The sequence below is a fragment of the Mycena indigotica genome (assembly GCF_014461135.1).
Source record: "Mycena indigotica strain 171206Taipei chromosome Unknown Mind.scaff0001, whole genome shotgun sequence".
Taxonomy (NCBI): Eukaryota; Fungi; Basidiomycota; class Agaricomycetes; order Agaricales; family Mycenaceae; genus Mycena; species Mycena indigotica.
This window is the reverse complement of record NW_023503000.1, coordinates 6,463,825-6,486,890: the sequence shown is the minus strand read 5'-3', so window position 1 is coordinate 6,486,890 and position 23,066 is coordinate 6,463,825. Positions and strand designations below refer to the sequence as shown.

Genomic DNA, 23,066 nt, shown 5'->3' with positions numbered 1-23,066 from the left:
GATTCGACACCATCCATCGTCTAGTTCCTCAGTCATTCGCCATCTCCACCGGCTGGCGGCGCGGGACATCTAGCGCAGAAAGTTAAGGGTGGTATGCTTGTCGAAGGGGATGAACAGGCGTTGTGTATAGGTCTGAGAGATGGGTATGAGGGGCGCGCCAGTAGGCCGTGAGGGATAAGCCTGAGAATTGTGGCGCTACTTGAATGTGGGTCAGCACAGACCCGAAAGAAAGTAAACTGGATGACGCACCTTTCCCTGCAGTCAGCCAGTCCATGGCCGCCACAGAAGCTGTGCACACACCGCCTTCTCCCAATTCCGCTCCTCCAACCAACAGAGCGGAAAGATTCGATTCGCCTGACGGAAGGTCCAGTCAGAGAAAAGCTGTGTGACTGTCTAGAGAAGCCACGCACTGGGATGACGGATATCGCGGTCAACGGAAGGGCGAGCGGCCGTATGAGCCATCTTCCAATACGGAGGGGGCGGCACTATCCAGTGGCTGGTGGTGGTTTGGGAAGAAGTCACGATGGTGTGACTCCGGAGTGACTCTCCGGATCCGCGTTTTGGCTCCTGCCGCCACAATCTCCTTCCTAAACACACCTCTCTGAGCGATGTCGCGTCTGGCACCAGGCGATACTCTCAAGCATCGCCGCTCCTCAGGCTTCAACCTTCCCCTCGAAATCTGGAGCACCATTTTCGAATTCCACAGCAAACACCACGAAGTTGATCCAAGGCTGGCGAATGCGGGGTGGTAGGCCTCGAGCGAGCTCATCAACATGAGTGTTCCAGAGCGAAATTCCCTCTGGAAGAGAAGCATGACCGCGCACTACGGCCTCCGCCTCGTCTCTCGCACTTGGAACGAACTTGTTACTTCCTCACCAGCGCGGGCCTCTGGACGACCATTCACATATACTACTTGGACAAAAACAAGACATCAAGCTATGAAAGCCACCGTATCCCGACATCTCCGGCTCTCCAAAAACTGCCTTTTGCATGTCTCGCTCTGGACCGCGCGCTTCTTTGACGCAGCGATCCACACGCTCAAACTCGGCCAGCACTCCGCGCGATTTGCCTCGCTGGAGCTCATGAACCTCCCATCCATTGGCGGCATATCATTCAGGGATATCATTGGCGACGTCCCCCAGTTGGAATCCCTCTCGTTGTGTTTTGAGAACAGACTTTATGATGCCAACGACAAGTCTCTCGTTGCCGCAGTCAAGCTGGCTCCTTTGCGCTTTGTCCGCCTCGCCAGCCCTCCTGAGGACTTGCTCAAATATATGTTGCGTGTGTTGAATCAGAAAGTGTGGACAGATATGGGCTTGGGAAAGACTACGAATGAGGTAGCAGAACGATATGTTCAGACACGTCGGAAGAGACTTGAATAAACAATGAATTTTTGGAGTATTTTTCCAGTAAACTTCAAGTTACTAGTATCATGACCATCAACTAGAAGTGGGGAATATAGACACTCCAATCTACATCTCTGAATGCCTCCAGTGGGAGCAGTCGCAGCGCGGACAACGGCAACACCAGGAGGATGCCCCGCGCAACCGAATACACACCGACAAAGCCCAGCATGCCCTCCGGAGAAATGTTGTACAGTAGCGAGGCCGCGAGGAAGACCGGGGGCGCCACAGTTAGTACCAGCGCGGAGCTGCGCCAGAGCCACATTTCGGCAGGGGAAGGGAACGCGGCGCGCCACGCGAGGCAGTGGATGCCGCCAAACAGCGTCCCGGACAAAAACGGGATCGCGTCCGTGAGGGTCCACGACAGCCAATGCGCCCGCGTGGAGCTGCGGATGTCGATGTAATTGGAAACGGTGGTGCACCAGAACGTGGGAACCGCCGTGTTGGACAGGGGATCGTAGTCGGCCTCGTGGTAGGCGTTTCCGAATACACTGAGGAAGCGGTCGAGCCACGAGGCGCTGGCGGGGTACGGAGGGCTGGCGGTGTGGTTTGGGGGGCTGGTGCGGACCGGAAGCTTGATTTGATTGCGCACATCGAGCGGCTTACCGAGCCAGAATAGCCAGGTCAGCGCGTTGAGCACCGCGAATGACAATGTGGCCACTCAGCGACGTTAGAGGGAGCCGCTGCAGCCTCCGTGCGATGCACTGAGCGATAAACCAAAGCCCTTGACAAAGGGCAATGCCTTTCGAGAACAGGTCCCCTTTGCTCTTGTCATCGATGTCGGACTCTTTGACGGCGTGGATTTCTTGCACCACATTTGGTGTCGACAGTTGCTCCTTCGTCACAATAGGATGTTCATCAACATCGACAAAGCCGCCCATAACGATGAAGAAGCCATGGGTCAGCGAGACCCCGTAGTCTAAAGGAGGGGTCAACACTTGAAGGAGAGCAAATTCGAGCCACACCTTGTGAGAAAGACCGCGCCATCAAGCATTGTCTGGCCGCAAAGCCAAGAATGAGCTCAGGCGCAATGAGTGCCACCGACATGAGCTTCAGCCGACGCAGCAGCGGCCCATTCTTGCCGACAACCTGCCATTTCAGCCAGCTTCGAAACCCAGCTGCATTCTGTGGTCGCGCGAGACGGGGAGGCGGGACATTTGGGTGGACGGAGACCCATATACAGAGAAAGATCGTCACCAGACAGCCCCAGACGATGTCGAAGAGCCGCCTGCAGTCGTTTATGTCGGTGCATTCGAGATCATCTTGCAAAGCGGAGCGGCGAAAGGCCCCAAGCTGAGCGCGGGTCGACGAGAGGACGGCGAGAAGAAACAGCATGATGCTGCCACGACAGCATGAAGACAGCATTTGAGGCTTGTCAGCGCCGCCAACATTGTGCGCTTCAGTCGGATGTCAGAGCGGTAACTTGAAGTGGTCGTTCCGAATCAAGCAAGAGATGCTGTGACACTTTCTCTTCAGCACCACCACCGTCAAGACATCTCCTCCGTCGACCACGTTATCCGCCCCAATGCACGCGGCCGTGGAGAATCCGCAGCCTCGCGCGATCATCGTGCGTGGCCGTCTTTGCCCAGGCGGATCTGGGATTCTGGGGAGCCGTGCTGACGGAGTTACAGAGGCGAAAGCCTTGTGGTCGTTCTGTCGGCAGCCAGCACTGAAGTGAGCATTGGAGGAAACGTACTGGGCGCAGGGAAGGGCGCGAGGGCGCACGTCAAGTGCGTTGTTGAGCTCTGCATTCACATTCCATGCTGACATTTTGGAAAGACCACGACAAATGGGAAACTACCTACCCAGACATCCCTCGCCCGCCGGCCGAGCTCTATGTCGCCAACGGCGAGCCCCAGGTCTATACGCAGAACTGCAGCCCTTGTGGGCAACCTGTCCCCCACCAAATTGACGATGAAGATGGGTGACCGACCACGATGACAGTCACCGGCGTTTCGCCTGCACTTATGGCTGCCGCAGCTCACTCACCACTGCGAGCCCTCCTTGGCAGCGACGGCTGGATCCACTCAAAGGCGAGCTGCAATGGCCGCTCATCATTGCGACACCCCAACCATCGTTAACGCCGCTCACGACGACGAGCTCTATATCCACGACGTCGCCCGCTTTGCTGCCTTCGCCATAACACAGCGCAGCGACCATCATGGTAGCAGCTCGGGGCGACGCCGGGAAGGGTGAAATCGAAGAGCAAATTCTCCAGTCCAGCATTGAGCGGCGACACCACACCACATCCTTACCGCCCGCAAACGCCAATATCCCTATCCCAGACCTTGCCTCCTTCCTGTCCACTTCTCCTTCGCTTCTTCTGCAATCTCGGCTTGCTTGCGCCCAAGACCCGTGCTCCGCAAACGACGCCCAGCGTGGACTCCGAGGAACGATGCTATCCCTGCGGACACCGCTGGTCGCTTCTGGCGGCCACGGTGCGCACTGGGCACCGCGTTATCCTGTCAGCTCACGGAGGCGAAAAGTTGCAAAGTCTCCTGACATGCCATTTTGTATCTGACGATGACCTCGGCTACTCGCACTACTTCCTTTCGATACTCCTCTTCTCATCCATCCCCAAGTTTTTCTTCCTCATTAGTCGTTCCACTTGTTTTCATCGTTGTTTGCTATGCTACACATGCCTACATCATGATAGCTTGTAATAGAAAGCGCATTTAGAAGGGAGCGATGGTGTACTTGCACGAACCATGTCGAACACGACCGTAGAGGGATGACGGGGGGATGGACGAGGGTATATGCAAAGGGCTATCGAGAGAAAAATTCTGGGGTAGTCGTTGCTTGCAAGATGGAAGCAAAGTCGATACTAGTGCAAACGTCATCGTTATCGAAAACGGCGTCAACGAGACCCTTCTCGCCGATTGCGGTACCTGAAAGTGATTGAGCAGCGCAAATGATGTCGAATGAGCCATGGGATGCAGTCGTTAGAGGCGTAGGCCATGCGACTTCAAAGTCGACAAAAAGGTGTCGTCAAAGCAGGGATAGGCTCTGCAAATGACCCGAAAAGCAGGAGTTGGGCTTGCGCAGATTTGGAGAAACGAGTGGGTGTTGTATATGGGCGAAGTATGGTATTGGACTGGGTTGTCGCGACGGTCATCATTTGGGGGCAATGGGCGAAAATAGTCCTCTTTTCAAGGAAAACAGCGCCTCTTCCAGACCGTATTGCAGGAAAGACGGACGCAAAGGTGTCGACAGGACAGAGGAGGGAATATGACGAGGCACCAGACACGGTAATGTTGCTCGTGCCTGGTGGATGTGCTACCAGGAGGCTATAGCGCTGGCGCTTTCCAGTCTGCCTAAAAGCATAGTAAGACTACTGGCAGTTGCGATAAGGATGCTAGACGCACCAACGCTGGCCGTTTCAGAGAGAGTTTCTCTCCTCTCTGCCATACCCAGTCGTAGCTGGAGCTTGTTTCCCGGTCGTTGTCGTGGGACCCGCGAGTATTTCCTGGCAGCGCAGGACTCGTAAGTTGGCGATATTGAATGTGCTGTCCCCGTTGTAGTCATCGGACGGGGATTTGAAGGGAATCTGTGCAGAAAGAGTGTCAGCAAAAAAAAAGGAAGACAAGATCGTGCTTTGACGCACCATTAACACCAGCAATCCACAATCCAGCCATGTCACACTAAGTTCTCGTCGCCCAACAGCTTGCGCCCGCCGCTGGTCGGGGCAGTAGTGCCGCTCAGCATAAGCGAGAAAGAGAGTCTGCTGAGGCGGAGCAAAGTCAGCTAAACCTCGCGTGGCGAACCGTGAAACGCACCTAGCTGCTCGCGTAGCTGGTGTACGATGAGTATATGAGTCAAGGAGAAGGGATGGACGGGTTCTCGGGGCCGGAAGGGCTGTGGTGGAGGTGCGGAAGAAGAATGTGTCACGGATCACACTTTTACCATTAACCGCCATGACAAACTGCTTTGTCTGTTCGTTCCGCCCGGAGGCGCTCGGCCTGCCTTCTGCCTCCCAAATCGAAAACCTCCGTTCCATAACCCGCTTGAATCTGCCAACTCCTCCGGATATTCCTGCCAAACTCGAGGCTGTGGCTGCGACTATTGCCGGGTATGACGCTCACCTTGCTCTGCTCGAAGGACTCGTTCAGACGGCCAAAGAGGAACGCGCCCAAGCTGTGTTATACCAAACTCAGTGCAAAAACCTCCTGACGTCGCCTATCCGCTTCCTTCCAATCGAGATTCTAGCCTACATCTTTGAGCTATGTGTACTCGTGTCGCCTGCGGAGATGTGCGACACTATGGAGGCAATCATAGACCCTCGAGAGGCATTGAGGAAGGTGGTTAATCCAAACCTTCACTCTCTCGTGCAAGTGAGTTCAATCTTCATCTCATGAGTGACATCGGCAAGCGCTGATTCCCCCCAGGTTTCCTTGCGCTGGCGGGAAGTAGCACTAGCAACGCCAAGTCTTTGGAGCCAGCTTGTTGTCAATGGCCGTCTTTTGACCACGTCAATGGCTGTATTGCAAACATCGTTGAACTTGGTTGAAACGGCTTCGTCTCGAGGCGGTCAATATCCGCTGATTTTACAAGTCAAAGCAACGTGGGCCTCCATCTGGACGGATGGTGCTAGATACACACATCTTCGTCGCTTGCTAGAGTCACTCATAAAGCAATCACCCCGGTGGAAGGACATTACTCTGGATTTCAATGCCAAGACAGTGACGCTGCTCGCTCCTATCCAAAACCGTTTGGACTGCCTAGAATTTTTGGAGATTACCACCCCTGACTATTGGCCGTCGCCACCATCCCCTGCATTCGACTATTTCTCGAATGCCCCGCTGCTACAAACGGTGGTGTATACCGGACTGGCAAATTGCATCGTTGCACTCCCATGGAGCCAATTGCAACACTTCTCGTTCTACACGCATAAGACGGCCTTCGATCCGGCCCATCTCCGCTTTTTGCGCCTGGACAGCCTTCCATCTGGCAGCACATTACTGCTGGACTTATATCTTGGGCTGAATAACAACCCGCCGACGGCGCTGATACAGCCGCAAAGGGTGGCGAGTAAGCTGCTGACGCTGCGGGTTCGGACAGCGGACATCCCAGATACCACCCACAGTCTGGGACGCGTGGCTCGCTTCGCTCTGCTTTCCCGAGCTGACGCGATTGATACTGAAGGAACATTCACCGGTGACAACGATCCACCCATGTTGGAACCAAGCGGAATTCTGCAGCTTCGTCCAGCGTTCGGAGCTCGGACAATCTCTATCATCCCTCAGTATCGACCTACCTTTAGCGACAAGCGACCTCTGCAATATTCTCGCACAACTTGAAGTTCTGGAGGACTTGTACCTTGTAGACTCGCTGCGAGACTCAGGCTGACCTTCCGCCACTCGTAACGGATGAGCTGTTGGCACGCCTCACACTGTACGTCCGGGCAATGACCGTGTCGCTCACGGTCCGGCACTGGTGCCCCGCCTTGGTTTATTTTCACTCGCTGGTCGTTTCGCCTTCACGGAGGGAGTCTTGAAGAAGTTTGCACAGTGTAGGAAGCTGCATCTAGATGCAATCCACTCAGCATATCTCTTCCATCTCAGTTTGAAACTCACAACAGGCGTCCAGTGTCCTCTGGGCGAAGACCTGCAAGCCGAATTCAGGGAGTGGGAGAAGAACAATCAGTTTGTGCTTCTAATAGAGACCCAATACTAGTAGTTATTATTCCAACATAGACGTCAACTTTTGGAGGAGATGCGGGAAACACAATGATGGTATTAGACATGTAGAGACATAGTGCTCTGCCTAGAAACGAAGTAAGTAGGTATACGGCGGCGCCAGTCAATTGGCGTCGCATGAAATTTCTGCGGGAGAGGTAAACTTGAAGGTGACGAGCAAGTGTGAGGCCTCCATCTGTTTCGTCGTGGTCACGGTCTGGACTTCCGACTAGTACTGATCTGCAGCAAGCCCATGACGCAAAAGAGCTTCAAAACCACATCGACCTCATTCCTCTCTATCCACAACTCCAAATCTACTCCGCGGACCCCCCCTCGTCCACAATGAGTCTCGCCAACATGTTTGCCTGAAGTGGCGTAATCACGACATTGACGACACAGAGAGTCGAGAGCCGACTTGAAAATGGGCCTGGGTGGCGGCTGGTATGGCAGAGGCCAAACATATCTGGAGCAATGATTTGGGCCGGTTTTAGTCAATTTATAGAGAGCACTGATGTTTGCGGCAACTATCTGTCTTATTCATGTTCGAGGGTTGACCGTAGGGGCCTGAGCAGCTTAGCTGTATAGATGGTATGTTGCGGCGAGACTTGCACACAAGTGAAAAGGGCTCGACTTGAAGACGCTTGTTACTAGTAGCGGGACACAAGCTCGTAAAACCACACCCACTATCCACCCATCCGCGCGTCATTGGCTGTCTACAGCAGCAACAACCGCCAACGTGTCTGCCCATACGCGCCCGTTTGTCAGCAAGTTGACAAGAGTGCTTACTAGTAAAAGGACTTTTCAGTTACTTCGGAGAGCCTATATGGACAAAAACACGCACCTGTCCCGCAACAACCACAGGGTACACACCCACCAGCGACTTCAAATCGAAATCTCGTTAGCCAAACACATCCAATCGTCCCGCCACCTGTTCCAAACTTCGCGACCACGCACACGACAAAGTCCATTTGCGAGCAAAAGCGCGTTATCCAAAGGCGTTCTCCCCGCCATGCCCAAGAGACACAACATATATCGCATCCGTAGACGGTCGTACAGCACGAGATATGGTCGATGGAGCCATAAGAGAGGAAGTAGCAGAGTTTTATCGTCGTCTTCAAAGGAGTGATGAGCACGTGACCGTCAGCGCGGGGGAAAAGACCGGAGAGGGAGTCGACGACGCGCCAGGCTTGTTCGCGCGAATGCATCGTAAATGGCCGCGGAACGTAAGTCCACACAGGGAAAGCGGAGTTGAGAAAGGCGAGCATTTGGTGGCGAAGAGCATGTGCTGCATGCGGACGCGAGCGAGAGAACGAAGCCCATTCATTGGCTGTCGGAGCGTGTCTGTGCACAGAGTTGTTGCGCGAGGTAAGTAGGCCGGGATGGGCAGTGCCGTTTGCAGTGAGCGGGAAGCTTCAATGGAGCTGGCGACGGAAGGAGGGGTGGGGAAGGTTGAGATGGAGATTTTGGAGTGAGTAAAAAAAAAAAAGCCGTTCCAGTTGGAATCCCTCTCGTTGGGTTTTGAGAACAGACTGTATGATGCCAACAACAAGTCTCTTGTTGCCGCAGTCAAGCTGGCTCCTTTGCGCTTTGTCCGCCTCGCCAGCCCTCGTCCTAGTAGCTTCCGCCGCCTCCAGAAGAACGTGGACTGGAGTCGTGTGCGCATCTTAGCATGCGACAACAGTCAGAATCTATTGCGCACCATCGCCACTTTCGACTTCAGCAGCCTCAATGCCATCGAGGTCTTTGCCTTTTCTGAACCGTTGGGATCAGTCCAGCTGGACGCAGGCACTGCAATCGCCAGTCTTCCGCGACTGCACGCACTTACTTACCTTACCGTTGACTGCAAGTCGCCAAATTCAAGTTGGGAAGTCCTTTTTAGGACTCGGCACCGACTCGTCGTGCCGCCCGTCCTCGAGCGTCTTTCTTTCCACGGCCCCCTTGCTCTCAATTTGGATCGCATTCCTACCGTGCAGCACGCCATTGGCCCATTGCCTCGGGGCACTTTGCTAGCGTCACCGTGCTTTGCTTGGATCACATCATCTCTGACGACTCCACGCTCCTCGGCATCATCCTGGGCGGCCTACCGGGCCTGCATGAGCTGCGGATCCGAGACGAACTCTCCACTGGTTTCCCGTTGGCCGCAGAGCTATGTCGCCGGGCCCGCCAATGGACGAAGGAACGACGTGCCTCGTTCGAAGACCAAGACCATGACCCGCCCTGTGTCCAGACCAACATTCCTCTTGCGCGGCTCCGGACCGTCGTCTTTGAAGCTGTTGAGCCAACCGGGAATATTCCTCCCGCAGGCGCTGCTGAAGAAAATGTGAATCTGAACCGCAGCCTGCAGCTCCGCCTTGCCTTGTCGACGATCAACGAATTCATTCATTCCTTGAACATGCTAGTGCTCCTTGTTTCGGCGACACCCAAGGAGACTCCGAGAAAATTCATAGTGCAGGGAATCAGTTCGCGCATTGCATTGCGCTCTTGGTTTGTGACATGCAATAACCGGAAGGGAGCAGAGGAGTATTTCGCACTGGTTTACACAGGCATGGAGGCATCAAGTGATAACGACTCCTCCTTCTTTCGCAACAACTTCAACTGGCTGCTGGCCCGTTGAAAGCCAGTGCCGATGCTAACTTGAACGTGGCGCGGAAATCAACGCAAGAATGCCGGCGGCAGCGGCAACGATTCACAGAGGGAGGGAAAGAGCGAGGAATCCAACAGGCAACAAATCTACCAACGTAGTAGGTATGAATCAGGATTGTATGCCAGTACAACTTGAAGGACTTGCTCAGATATCTGTTGCGTGTGTTGAATCAGAAAGTGTGGACAGATATGGGCTTGGGAAAGACTACGAATGAGGTAGCAGAACGATATGTTCAGACACGTCGGAAGAGACTTGAATAAACAATGAATTTTTGGAGTATTTTTCCAGTAAAGTTATCATGACCATCAACTACAAGTGGGGAATATAGACACTCCAATCTACATCTCTGAATGCCTCCAGTGGGAGCAGTCGCAGCGCGGACAACGGCAACACCAGGAGGATGCCCCGTGCAACCGAATACACACCGACAAAGCCCAGCATGCCCTCCGGAGAAATGGTATACAGTAGCGAGGCCGCGAGGAAGACCGGGGGTGCCACAGTTAGTACCAGCGCGGAGCTACGCCAGAGCCACATTTCGGCAGGGGAAGGGAACGCGGCGCGCCACGCGAGGCAGTGGATGCCGCCAAACAGCGTCCCGGACAAGAACGGGATCGCGTCCGTGAGCGTCCACGACAGCCAATGCGCCCGCGTGGAGCTGCGGATGTCGATGTAATTGGAAACGGTGGTGCACCAGAACGTGGGAACCGCCGTGTTGGACAGGGGATCGTAGTCGGCCTCGTGGTAGGCGTTTCCGAATACACTGAGGAAGCGGTCGAGCCACGAGGCGCTGGCGGGGTACGGAGGGCTGGCGGTGTGGTTTGGGGGGCTGGTGCGGACCGGAAGCTTGATTTGATTGCGCACATCGAGCGGCTTACCGAGCCAGAATAGCCAGGTCAGCGCGTTGAGCACCGCGAATGACAATGTGGCCACTTCGAGCGACGTTAGAGGGAGCCGCTGCAGCCTTCGTGCGATGCACTGAGCGATAAACCAAAGCCCTTGACAAAGGGCAATGCCTTTCGAGAACAGGTCCCCTTTGCTCTTGTCATCGATGTCGGACTCTTTGACGGCGTGGATTTCTTGCACCACATTTGGTGTCGACAGTTGCTCCTTCGTCACAATAGGATGTTCATCAACATCGACAAAGCCGCCCATAACGATGAAGAAGCCATGGGTCAGCGAGACCCCGTAGTCTAAAGGAGGGGTCAACACTTGAAGGAGAGCAAATTCGAGCCACACCTTGTGAGAAAGACCGCGCCATCAAGCATTGTCTGGCCGCAAAGCCAAGAATGAGCTCAGGCGCAATGAGTGCCACCGACATGAGCTTCAGCCGACGCAGCAGCGGCCCATTCTTGCCGACAACCTGCCATTTCAGCCAGCTTCAAAAACCCAGCTGCATTCTGTGGTCGCGCGAGACGGGGAGGCGGGACATTTGGGTGGACGGAGACCCATATACAGAGAAAGATCGTCACCAGACAGCCCCAGACGATGTCGAAGAGCCGCCTGCAGTCGTTTATGTCGGTGCATTCGAGATCATCTTGCAAAGCGGAGCGGCGAAAGGCCCCAAGCTGAGCGCGGGTCGACGAGAGGACGGCGAGAAGAAACAGCATGATGCTGCCACGACAGCATGAAGACAGCATTTGAGGCTTGTCAGCGCCGCCAACATTGTGCGCTTCAGTCGGATGTCAGAGCGGTAACTTGAAGTGGTCGTTCCGAATCAAGCAAGAGATGCTGTGACACTTTCTCTTCAGCACCACCACCGTCAAGACATCTCCTCCGTCGACCACGTTATCCGCCCCAATGCACGCGGCCGTGGAGAATCCGCAGCCTCGCGCGATCATCGTGCGTGGCCGTCTTTGCCCAGGCGGATCTGGGATTCTGGGGAGCCGTGCTGACGGAGTTACAGAGGCGAAAGCCTTGTGGTCGTTCTGTCGGCAGCCAGCACTGAAGTGAGCATTGGAGGAAACGTACTGGGCGCAGGGAAGGGCGCGAGGGCGCACGTCAAGTGCGTTGTTGAGCTCTGCATTCACATTCCATGCTGACATTTTGGAAAGACCACGACAAATGGGAAACTACCTACCCAGACATCCCTCGCCCGCCGGCCGAGCTCTATGTCGCCAACGGCGAGCCCCAGGTCTATACGCAGAACTGCAGCCCTTGTGGGCAACCTGTCCCCCACCAAATTGACGATGAAGATGGGTGACCGACCACGATGACAGTCACCGGCGTTTCGCCTGCACTTATGGCTGCCGCAGCTCACTCACCACTGCGAGCCCTCCTTGGCAGCGACGGCTGGATCCACTCAAAGGCGAGCTGCAATGGCCGCTCATCATTGCGACACCCCAACCATCGTTAACGCCGCTCACGACGACGAGCTCTATATCCACGACGTCGCCCGCTTTGCTGCCTTCGCCATAACACAGCGCAGCGACCATCATGGTAGCAGCTCGGGGCGACGCCGGGAAGGGTGAAATCGAAGAGCAAATTCTCCAGTCCAGCATTGAGCGGCGACACCACACCACATCCTTACCGCCCGCAAACGCCAATATCCCTATCCCAGACCTTGCCTCCTTCCTGTCCACTTCTCCTTCGCTTCTTCTGCAATCTCGGCTTGCTTGCGCCCAAGACCCGTGCTCCGCAAACGACGCCCAGCGTGGACTCCGAGGAACGATGCTATCCCTGCGGACACCGCTGGTCGCTTCTGGCGGCCACGGTGCGCACTGGGCACCGCGTTATCCTGTCAGCTCACGGAGGCGAAAAGTTGCAAAGTCTCCTGACATGCCATTTTGTATCTGACGATGACCTCGGCTACTCGCACTACTTCCTTTCGATACTCCTCTTCTCATCCATCCCCAAGTTTTTCTTCCTCATTAGTCGTTCCACTTGTTTTCATCGTTGTTTGCTATGCTACACATGCCTACATCATGATAGCTTGTAATAGAAAGCGCATTTAGAAGGGAGCGATGGTGTACTTGCACGAACCATGTCGAACACGACCGTAGAGGGATGACGCGGGGGATGGACGAGGGTATATGCAAAGGGCTATCGAGAGAAAAATTCTGGGGTAGTCGTTGCTTGCAAGATGGAAGCAAAGTCGATACTAGTGCAAACGTCATCGTTATCGAAAACGGCGTCAACGAGACCCTTCTCGCCGATTGCGGTACCTGAAAGTGATTGAGCAGCGCAAATGATGTCGAATGAGCCATGGGATGCAGTCGTTAGAGGCGTAGGCCATGCGACTTCAAAGTCGACAAAAAGGTGTCGTCAAAGCAGGGATAGGCTCTGCAAATGACCCGAAAAGCAGGAGTTGGGCTTGCGCAGATTTGGAGAAACGAGTGGGTGTTGTATATGGGCGAAGTATGGTATTGGACTGGGTTGTCGCGACGGTCATCATTTGGGGGCAATGGGCGAAAATAGTCCTCTTTTCAAGGAAAACAGCGCCTCTTCCAGACCGTATTGCAGGAAAGACGGACGCAAAGGTGTCGACAGGACAGAGGAGGGAATATGACGAGGCACCAGACACGGTAATGTTGCTCGTGCCTGGTGGATGTGCTACCAGGAGGCTATAGCGCTGGCGCTTTCCAGTCTGCCTAAAAGCATAGTAAGACTACTGGCAGTTGCGATAAGGATGCTAGACGCACCAACGCTGGCCGTTTCAGAGAGAGTTTCTCTCCTCTCTGCCATACCCAGTCGTAGCTGGAGCTTGTTTCCCGGTCGTTGTCGTGGGACCCGCGAGTATTTCCTGGCAGCGCAGGACTCGTAAGTTGGCGATATTGAATGTGCTGTCCCCGTTGTAGTCATCGGACGGGGATTTGAAGGGAATCTGTGCAGAAAGAGTGTCAGCAAAAAAAAAGGAAGACAAGATCGTGCTTTGACGCACCATTAACACCAGCAATCCACAATCCAGCCATGTCACACTAAGTTCTCGTCGCCCAACAGCTTGCGCCCGCCGCTGGTCGGGGCAGTAGTGCCGCTCAGCATAAGCGAGAAAGAGAGTCTGCTGAGGCGGAGCAAAGTCAGCTAAACCTCGCGTGGCGAACCGTGAAACGCACCTAGCTGCTCGCGTAGCTGGTGTACGATGAGTATATGAGTCAAGGAGAAGGGATGGACGGGTTCTCGGGGCCGGAAGGGCTGTGGTGGAGGTGCGGAAGAAGAATGTGTCACGGATCACACTTTTACCATTAACCGCCATGACAAACTGCTTTGTCTGTTCGTTCCGCCCGGGAGGCGCTCGGCCTGCCTTCTGCCTCCCAAATCGAAAACCTCCGTTCCATAACCCGCTTGAATCTGCCAACTCCTCCGGATATTCCTGCCAAACTCGAGGCTGTGGCTGCGACTATTGCCGGGTATGACGCTCACCTTGCTCTGCTCGAAGGACTCGTTCAGACGGCCAAAGAGGAACGCGCCCAAGCTGTGTTATACCAAACTCAGTGCAAAAACCTCCTGACGTCGCCTATCCGCTTCCTTCCAATCGAGATTCTAGCCTACATCTTTGAGCTATGTGTACTCGTGTCGCCTGCGGAGATGTGCGACACTATGGAGGCAATCATAGACCCTCGAGAGGCATTGAGGAAGGTGGTTAATCCAAACCTTCACTCTCTCGTGCAAGTGAGTTCAATCTTCATCTCATGAGTGACATCGGCAAGCGCTGATTCCCCCCAGGTTTCCTTGCGCTGGCGGGAAGTAGCACTAGCAACGCCAAGTCTTTGGAGCCAGCTTGTTGTCAATGGCCGTCTTTTGACCACGTCAATGGCTGTATTGCAAACATCGTTGAACTTGGTTGAAACGGCTTCGTCTCGAGGCGGTCAATATCCGCTGATTTTACAAGTCAAAGCAACGTGGGCCTCCATCTGGACGGATGGTGCTAGATACACACATCTTCGTCGCTTGCTAGAGTCACTCATAAAGCAATCACCCCGGTGGAAGGACATTACTCTGGATTTCAATGCCAAGACAGTGACGCTGCTCGCTCCTATCCAAAACCGTTTGGACTGCCTAGAATTTTTGGAGATTACCACCCCTGACTATTGGCCGTCGCCACCATCCCCTGCATTCGACTATTTCTCGAATGCCCCGCGGCTACAAACGGTGGTGTATACCGGACTGGCAAATTGCATCGTTGCACTCCCATGGAGCCAATTGCAACACTTCTCGTTCTACACGCATAAGACGGCCTTCGATCCGGCCCATCTCCGCTTTTTGCGCCTGGACAGCCTTCCATCTGGCAGCACATTACTGCTGGACTTATATCTTGGGCTGAATAACAACCCGCCGACGGCGCTGATACAGCCGCAAAGGGTGGCGAGTAAGCTGCTGACGCTGCGGGTTCGGACAGCGGACATCCCAGATACCACCCACAGTCTGGGACGCGTGCTCGCTTCGCTCTGCTTTCCCGAGCTGACGCGATTGATACTGAAGGAACATTCACCGGTGACAACGATCCACCCATGTTGGAACCAAGCGGAATTCTGCAGCTTCGTCCAGCGTTCGGAGCTCGGACAATCTCTATCATCCCTCAGTATCGACCTACCTTTAGCGACAAGCGACCTCTGCAATATTCTCGCACAACTTGAAGTTCTGGAGGACTTGTACCTTGTAGACTCGTACGAGACTCAGGCTGACCTTCCGCCACTCGTAACGGATGAGCTGTTGGCACGCCTCACACTGTACGCGTCCGGGCAATGACCGTGTCGCTCACGGTCCGGCACTGGTGCCCCGCCTTGGTTTATTTTCACTCGCTGGTCGTTTCGCCTTCACGGAGGGAGTCTTGAAGAAGTTTGCACAGTGTAGGAAGCTGCATCTAGATGCAATCCACTCAGCATATCTCTTCCATCTCAGTTTGAAACTCACAACAGGCGTCCAGTGTCCTCTGGGCGAAGACCTGCAAGCCGAATTCAGGGAGTGGGAGAAGAACAATCAGTTTGTGCTTCTAATAGAGACCCAATACTAGTAGTTATTATTCCAACATAGACGTCAACTTTTGGAGGAGATGCGGGAAACACAATGATGGTATTAGACATGTAGAGACATAGTGCTCTGCCTAGAAACGAAGTAAGTAGGGTATACGGCGGCGCCAGTCAATTGGCGTCGCATGAAATTTCTGCGGGAGAGGTAAACTTGAAGGTGACGAGCAAGTGTGAGGCCTCCATCTGTTTCGTCGTGGTCACGGTCTGGACTTCCGACTAGTACTGATCTGCAGCAAGCCCATGACGCAAAAGAGCTTCAAAACCACATCGACCTCATTCCTCTCTATCCACAACTCCAAATCTACTCCGCGGACCCCCCCTCGTCCACAATGAGTCTCGCCAACATGTTTGCCTGAAGTGGCGTAATCACGACATTGACGACACAGAGAGTCGAGAGCCGACTTGAAAATGGGCCTGGGTGGCGGCTGGTATGGCAGAGGCCAAACATATCTGGAGCAATGATTTGGGCCGGTTTTAGTCAATTTATAGAGAGCACTGATGTTTGCGGCAACTATCTGTCTTATTCATGTTCGAGGGTTGACCGTAGGGGCCTGAGCAGCTTAGCTGTATAGATGGTATGTTGCGGCGAGACTTGCACACAAGTGAAAAGGGCTCGACTTGAAGACGCTTGTTACTAGTAGCGGGACACAAGCTCGTAAAACCACACCCACTATCCACCCATCCGCGCGTCATTGGCTGTCTACAGCAGCAACAACCGCCAACGTGTCTGCCCATACGCGCCCGTTTGTCAGCAAGTTGACAAGAGTGCTTACTAGTAAAAGGACTTTTCAGTTACTTCGGAGAGCCTATATGGACAAAAACACGCACCTGTCCCGCAACAACCACAGGGTACACACCCACCAGCGACTTCAAATCGAAATCTCGTTAGCCAAACACATCCAATCGTCCCGCCACCTGTTCCAAACTTCGCGACCACGCACACGACAAAGTCCATTTGCGAGCAAAAGCGCGTTATCCAAAGGCGTTCTCCCCGCCATGCCCAAGAGACACAACATATATCGCATCCGTAGACGGTCGTACAGCACGAGATATGGTCGATGGAGCCATAAGAGAGGAAGTAGCAGAGTTTTATCGTCGTCTTCAAAGGAGTGATGAGCACGTGACCGTCAGCGCGGGGGAAAAGACCGGAGAGGGAGTCGACGACGCGCCAGGCTTGTTCGCGCGAATGCATCGTAAATGGCCGCGGAACGTAAGTCCACACAGGGAAAGCGGAGTTGAGAAAGGCGAGCATTTGGTGGCGAAGAGCATGTGCTGCATGCGGACGCGAGCGAGAGAACGAAGCCCATTCATTGGCTGTCGGAGCGTGTCTGTGCACAGAGTTGTTGCGCGAGGTAAGTAGGCCGGGATGGGCAGTGCCGTTTGCAGTGAGCGGGAAGCTTCAATGGAGCTGGCGACGGAAGGAGGGGTGGGGAAGGTTGAGATGGAGATTTTGGAGTGAGTAAAAAAAAAAAAGCCGTTGTCGGCTTTGAGAGAGAGGAATATGAGTTGTTTGGCACACGAGAGCGGATCTTTGACTCACCAGCATTCCTCCCTCTCAAGTTGCAGTGGGCTCGACTTCGGACAGTGGCGCGACTCTGCTTCAAAAGCCATGGGTACTGAATATGTGATTGAGGTCGGAAAACGAGTCGGGGGAAAGATAGAGATAGCAGACATACCATTCCTCTAGGGACAAGCTACACTCATACCCGTTGCCGACTGCAGACCTGCCTGCGCGGGTAAAGTCGCCACTTGGTCGCCACAGTAGTTGGGCTTGCAGATACAGTCGGGGTCGTTGTTGTGGTAGCGGGGAAGAAAATCGGCAAGAGCAAAGAGTTTCTGCGAGCTGGCCTCTGTGGCGGAAGCCTCAGCAACGTCAAGCGAAGAGAGGGCTGCTATTTATGCACCTGAATCGGGACCTCCCCGTTGACCGCAGGCTCCAAAGCCACTCCTCGTCAAGCTTCTCCCATTACAGTCCCGCCCCCACGATGGTCGCTGCAAACCTCCTTCGTCCTCTCGTGGTAGCCCATCCTGTGGCGAAATTGCCCCGTCGGTGGGTGTGCAGGTCCTTTTGATGACAGGGTAGCCCGAGCATAGAGCTGCGGGTACAGGATGCTACGCCAGAAGTCAGCCGCGAATACGAGCCAAAATGAGCGAAAGCGCACGTTGCTTCGTCTATCTCCCCGTCCAGCTACCGCGCCACGACCTTTGATTCCGAGTCGTGATACGACGTGCATGGCGCGGGCTGTGAGTGTGGCGCACCGCAAGCGGCGGAGGGAGGGAGGCGGATGACAATGGCGGTGATGGTGAAGGGAAGAGGGGAAAACGACCAATCTGATCCGCATCGTTACCAGGACCCGACGATACGACGCTCGCCCGGGCCGTTGTTGGCTCGTTGTTCCTCGAAAGGTTTCTTTCCACCAGCACTGATTGCGTGTGGGGAATATGGAAAGACAATTGAAGAGGTGGCGTTATGTCACAGGCGCGTCTTGTAACTGTTCTTCCACTCGCTCCTTGTAACTTCACAAAACGCGTGCTACTGGTACGGGCGGCTCAACAAGATACACGGACTACGACGAGATGCTAGCTCGCGTCCGCAGTCAATCTTCACATCTTCACAAACGCCGAAAACTTCTACGAGTTTCTAGTGTCTTTCTCAAGATCTCACGAGCGACGAGTCAAGCCGTCCATTCCTCATATTTGTCCACCACCCACAATCAAGATTCCACGCCGAAATGACTTGTACCTAGTCACCCTGCCCCCACTTGTGGGTCCAACGGAAGTGCCACACGCGGCCCGAAGGACTATAAAAGCAGACAGCATATTCCGTCTTTCCTCACCCACCGCTGAGTCGGAGTCATGTCGACGAGTTCTCCCCAGAGCAATACACGGAGTCAGAGGTCCTTAGCTGGGAGAAGGCCTGCTGCCGCGAGCCATGTTAGGCCTGTTCCGAGTCCCCAGGCAAGCATTGAGGAGGCTCCTGGTGGCGTTACTCGTGGAGCTCAGGCTGCTCAGCAGCTTTTATCACCCTTGGGTGCGACGGGTCCTCAACAATCTGGGACCCTGGCCGATCTCTCTCGGTTTACAAGCCCTCCGCTCAACGGTCAGCCGGCCACTGTGACCCCTAGCGGGCTCAATCAATACTACACATATCCACTCCCCAACGACTTCAACAACCCCGGACAATCGGGGGTGTTGTCGCCGTTATATTCACAGCTAGAGGGCGCTATCCGCAATTACACGTTTCCGATGGGGTCTGCTGCAACGCATGAGCCTGAGCACTCGGTTGACGCTGATGTCTCTACTACTGCAATTCATGATCAGACTACCAGCGACGGCGACAACATCCATCGATATCCTCCGTGGACAACGCCGCCATACCGATCCGAGTCGCCGCATTCGCTGTCTGCCGAGTCCCTACTAGAACTTGAACGCAACCAATCAAGTTTGGGTCTCGTCTTAGGCTCGCCGTCCGCTCACCGCCAACAGCAAATCGAACACGCGATGGCGACGTCGACCACCGATAGGACCACTACTACTAGTAGCCGTGACTCGCCAAGTTCCGACGCTGACTCGGACTCGGACTCGGATTCTCAGTCACTGGAAACTTGGCCACACCGCAGACGTCATCGTCGGCTCTCAACTTCAGCGGTACATGATACGTCGCAGCTTGAAATATGGGGAATAAACTCCAGGCATGTATCTTCATCTGTTGTGCATGGCATCTTTCGTCTGCTTACAGCATTCTCTGGACAGTACTAGCACGCTTGTGCAGGGAAGGCCTCCGCGGGACTTCAACCAGTGGCCCGGACCATATTTCCGTCCAATCGCCGACAGGATACAAACGTAGGCAGGCATCTTCAATTCATGTATCGTGTTAGCTGACTATTGCCCCTTGGGGTAGTCCTTATCCGGTCCAAGCTACCCTGACGCCGGCGCGTCGCTTGGTAGAGGCACCACCATCGGCATATACTACTGGTAGTAATTACTACCCAGTGCCATACAACGGAGTTTTTGGACCTGGAATTGCAACGGGTGCTACCAGCCATGTCAGACATATTCCGCCACATGATACATCGGCGTACTTGGCTACTGGTGGCGGGCAAGGATGGTCCATCCAAACGGTCCCGCGGTCGCTGCCCCTGGAGCCGGGCCATCTTGTGGACAACCGCATGCCTGCAGGTTCAACTGTTTATGACCCAACCGCAATGGGTGTCGCCAGCCATATTCCGCCACCGTATACATCGGCGTACTACGTATACGTTGCTGGTGATAGCGGGCAACGATGGCACATGGGAACGGTGCCGGGCTCGCTGCCCCCCGGGTCGAGCCACTGGCATCTTGTGCATCAATGGCACATTGGTGTGCCTTCAGGTTCAACTGCTTATGCCCCAAGGCAGGGTGCCATCCCGGGCCCAAACCCAGCGTATATGGGCTCAAATTTCCCATCGACTTATTCGACTCCATGGAGTCATAGCAATCCATACGGAAATCCACATTTACTCGGCACCATAAACTACGATGATTGGGTCCCGCAAAAGCAAGAAGGATGGTTGAGCCGGTCCCGGAGGAGGCTGGCACGTTGGTTCAAGTTCACGCGGAACCAAGAGCATCTCGAGCCGGGTGAACCTCTCTTCCGCTCGTACACAACTTGAAGGTCCGCATGATCCAATAGTCACTACCTGGTACTTGTATCTAGAGGAGAATATACAAAAGCTGTGCAACCGAATGCGTGTGTGTACCATGACTAGTATATTTGGCGGGTATCGAAACAGAGAGTGAGGAATCATAAGACCCTTGGTAAGTAACGACACTTGATAAGTAGCGGACGCCCTTCAAAATTCTCTCTTGACGACGTTGAAGCACCATAGCGCATCACGGCCGCACGGGTATCATCATGGGACTCGTGAGCAGTGAGCCGACAACACCTGCGCGTACTAGTAACTTGTGTCCAAACGACAGCAGCCGGAGAAGAATGGTGTATCTCCGCGTCACTCAAGACACTCGTCTTGGACGATTTGAATCCAACGTCTGAGCAACAAAGGCAACCAAGCGCCGGCGCCGAAGAAGGGCAAGCACAACCGTGCCCCAGACGGTCAGAGAATGTTGGATTACATATCTGAAAGTGATGATATGGCGATTATCGAGCACGTCTCGCTCGCATGAAGGAAGCAAGTCCGTTCCAGCTTTGAATGGGGTCGTTGTCGACATTAGCGCCAATGAGCGCTTCTCGCCCGTAATCGTGTCTGGAAAGAATTGGGTAGCTGGGGATACTCTTGCTGCGCCGCGGGATAGAGCCTATATAGGAGTAGGCGCTGCAAGGGCGACACCACAAACTCCACTCCTGCGGCTATGGTGGACGTGACGGTAGAGAAAGCACGAGACAAAAGAAGTGTTGTCGAGGGAGCAAACTTTGACTCTGAAAATACTAGAGTAGTCGCAGCTCGCGCTACTAGTAGCGCTCGTCCAATAAGCGACAAGTCCACATACGCTTCTCCTCTCTCAATCAGCTCAAAACTTTCCCTTGAGCTCATACACCACTTGTCCGTTGCCCCGAATCACCTCCCCCGACGCGTATGTCGCCTTTCGACAAAGAATCGCCACCCCTGCCTCCCATACGGCTGCCAGACAACACGCGCTCGACAATGACCTTGCCCCTCGAATGGCGACATAGAAAGAAATGAGTAGGAGGGGACAGGCATGGGGCACAACGAGATACACTCGATAGAGCTCCAGCTGCCGCGTTCTGCGAGATATGTTGTGGTCTTTGGGTCGGCGAGCGAGCACGTGACTTGCCGTTTTGGGGAGTCGGCGCCGATTGTGTGTGGAGGGTGCAAGCGGGGACGAGGAGGACGGGGGAGGGGAGCAGGGAATTATAGTCAAGGTGTGTGGGCGCATTTGAAGAAATTGGGATGGTCCACAAGCTTGACCCAGTGCTGTTCTCTGTCGAGGTCGGCCAACAGACAAGCTCGGAAATTCAGCCTATGAGCACAAGCGTAGTCGTTTGTACGCCGATGCGGGGATGATATCGCAGCAATAGATGAGGATTTGAGCAGCCGTATATGCTATTGGCTCCCCGACGATGAAACGCTTTCCGCGCAGAAACTTGAAAGCTGGTGCAGCGGCGGCCTTCCTCCTCGATTTGACAGAAGGAAAAGATGGTGTAGGAGCGTGGAGGTGTACCACGCAACTAGATAGGCTCGCTGGAGCGGTATCTGCTGCGTTGGGCGATATATGTGGTTTTCGAAGGGGTGACGCCGCCACAAGCAGAAGGAAAGCACGGAATCCGACCGCGGGCTGGTCAAGCAGAGGTGTTGGGAAGGTTGCCAGCCTTGACGGCGAGCATTACTTGCGTGTCGGGGAGGTTGTGCTGCCTGCAGGCAGGACAGCGCGAACGTCGAAAGTCGATGTAGTGTTTGTCAGGTCGTGCCTCTTTGCGGAGTTGTTGCGTGAGCCAGAATGGGAGCGTATGGCGGATCTGTTTGCGTTTAGACTGCGCGAGAAGCTTGGCGGTGGCGATAGATATGACGAGGAACAAGAAAATTGGCAGGTGAGAAGCGGGACTTTGGAGGAGAAGGTCAAAACCAGGGTGTCGACAAGAAAATAGATCCACGACTCACACAAGTTCTGCCCACACGAGACCGAGCCCGTAACCCGTCCGAAACTGTCCGCCCTGGCAGCAGCGGACTCGCCACGCCATCGTCTCCACGCCGATATGACTCCACACAGGCCACGCCGACATCGATTATGGCGCTACTTGGTAATGGGGATGCGGGCAGCCAGGCGCAGTCGAATACGCTCCCAAAAGCCAGTGTGGAGGTGCTGGGCATGTTTGTCAGCTTGGGGACCTCGTTGACGAGGAAAATAAAGACACACGCACTTTCACGCCCACCAGCGCTCCCAAACTCCCACCCACCCGCCTCCTCCAACGATGTAGTACGTTTGGCGCCGCCTGTTGCGGGTAGACCCCTAGCTGCGGCTACAGTCATCGCAGGCGATAGAGTCAGCCATGGTTGTCGTGGTGGAAGTGGAGAAGAAGACCGGTGTGGTCACATGTTCGGGCCGATCTCTGTCTTCTGCGACGATGACGGCTGAGAAATACTGCTTCCCTCCGGTTTCGCCAACCAATCTTTCTCAAGCGGGCCGGGGGCCCACGATGCACTAATGCTGTGGCCGCTACCTACTTGCACGCGCGCGCGTCACGAATGCTCTGGTTGGCTCACCCACTCTGGATCCTGTTGGCACCAAAACGCGCCGGAAGAAGTTTGCCTTTATAGCCTTCTCGAGAAGGTCCTTATCATGCTGCGCTGTCTCCATTTGTAACGCCAATCATTCTCCAAGCATCCAAGCCTGCTCCTTCGTTCGACCTCTAAGTAATTGGTCT

General features: G+C 54.6%; 2 protein-coding genes across 2 annotated transcripts; both read right to left on the bottom strand.

The window, feature by feature from the left end:
- Positions 1 to 1,443: 1,443 nt before the first annotated feature.
- Positions 1,444 to 2,738, bottom strand: MIND_00178400 (uncharacterized protein; the record flags this gene model as incomplete). The annotated part of the gene is made up of 3 exons (XM_037358699.1): positions 1,444 to 1,960; positions 2,010 to 2,322; positions 2,369 to 2,738. 3 exons carry the CDS (start codon positions 2,736 to 2,738, stop codon positions 1,444 to 1,446), a joined length of 1,200 nt encoding a protein of 399 aa, XP_037226609.1.
- A 7,293-nt stretch (positions 2,739 to 10,031) lies between these two features.
- On the bottom strand, positions 10,032 to 11,359 carry MIND_00178300 (uncharacterized protein; the record flags this gene model as incomplete). Its single annotated transcript, XM_037358698.1, has 2 exons — positions 10,032 to 10,958; positions 11,039 to 11,359. 2 exons carry the CDS (start codon positions 11,357 to 11,359, stop codon positions 10,032 to 10,034), a joined length of 1,248 nt encoding a protein of 415 aa, XP_037226608.1.
- Positions 11,360 to 23,066: the final 11,707 nt, after the last annotated feature.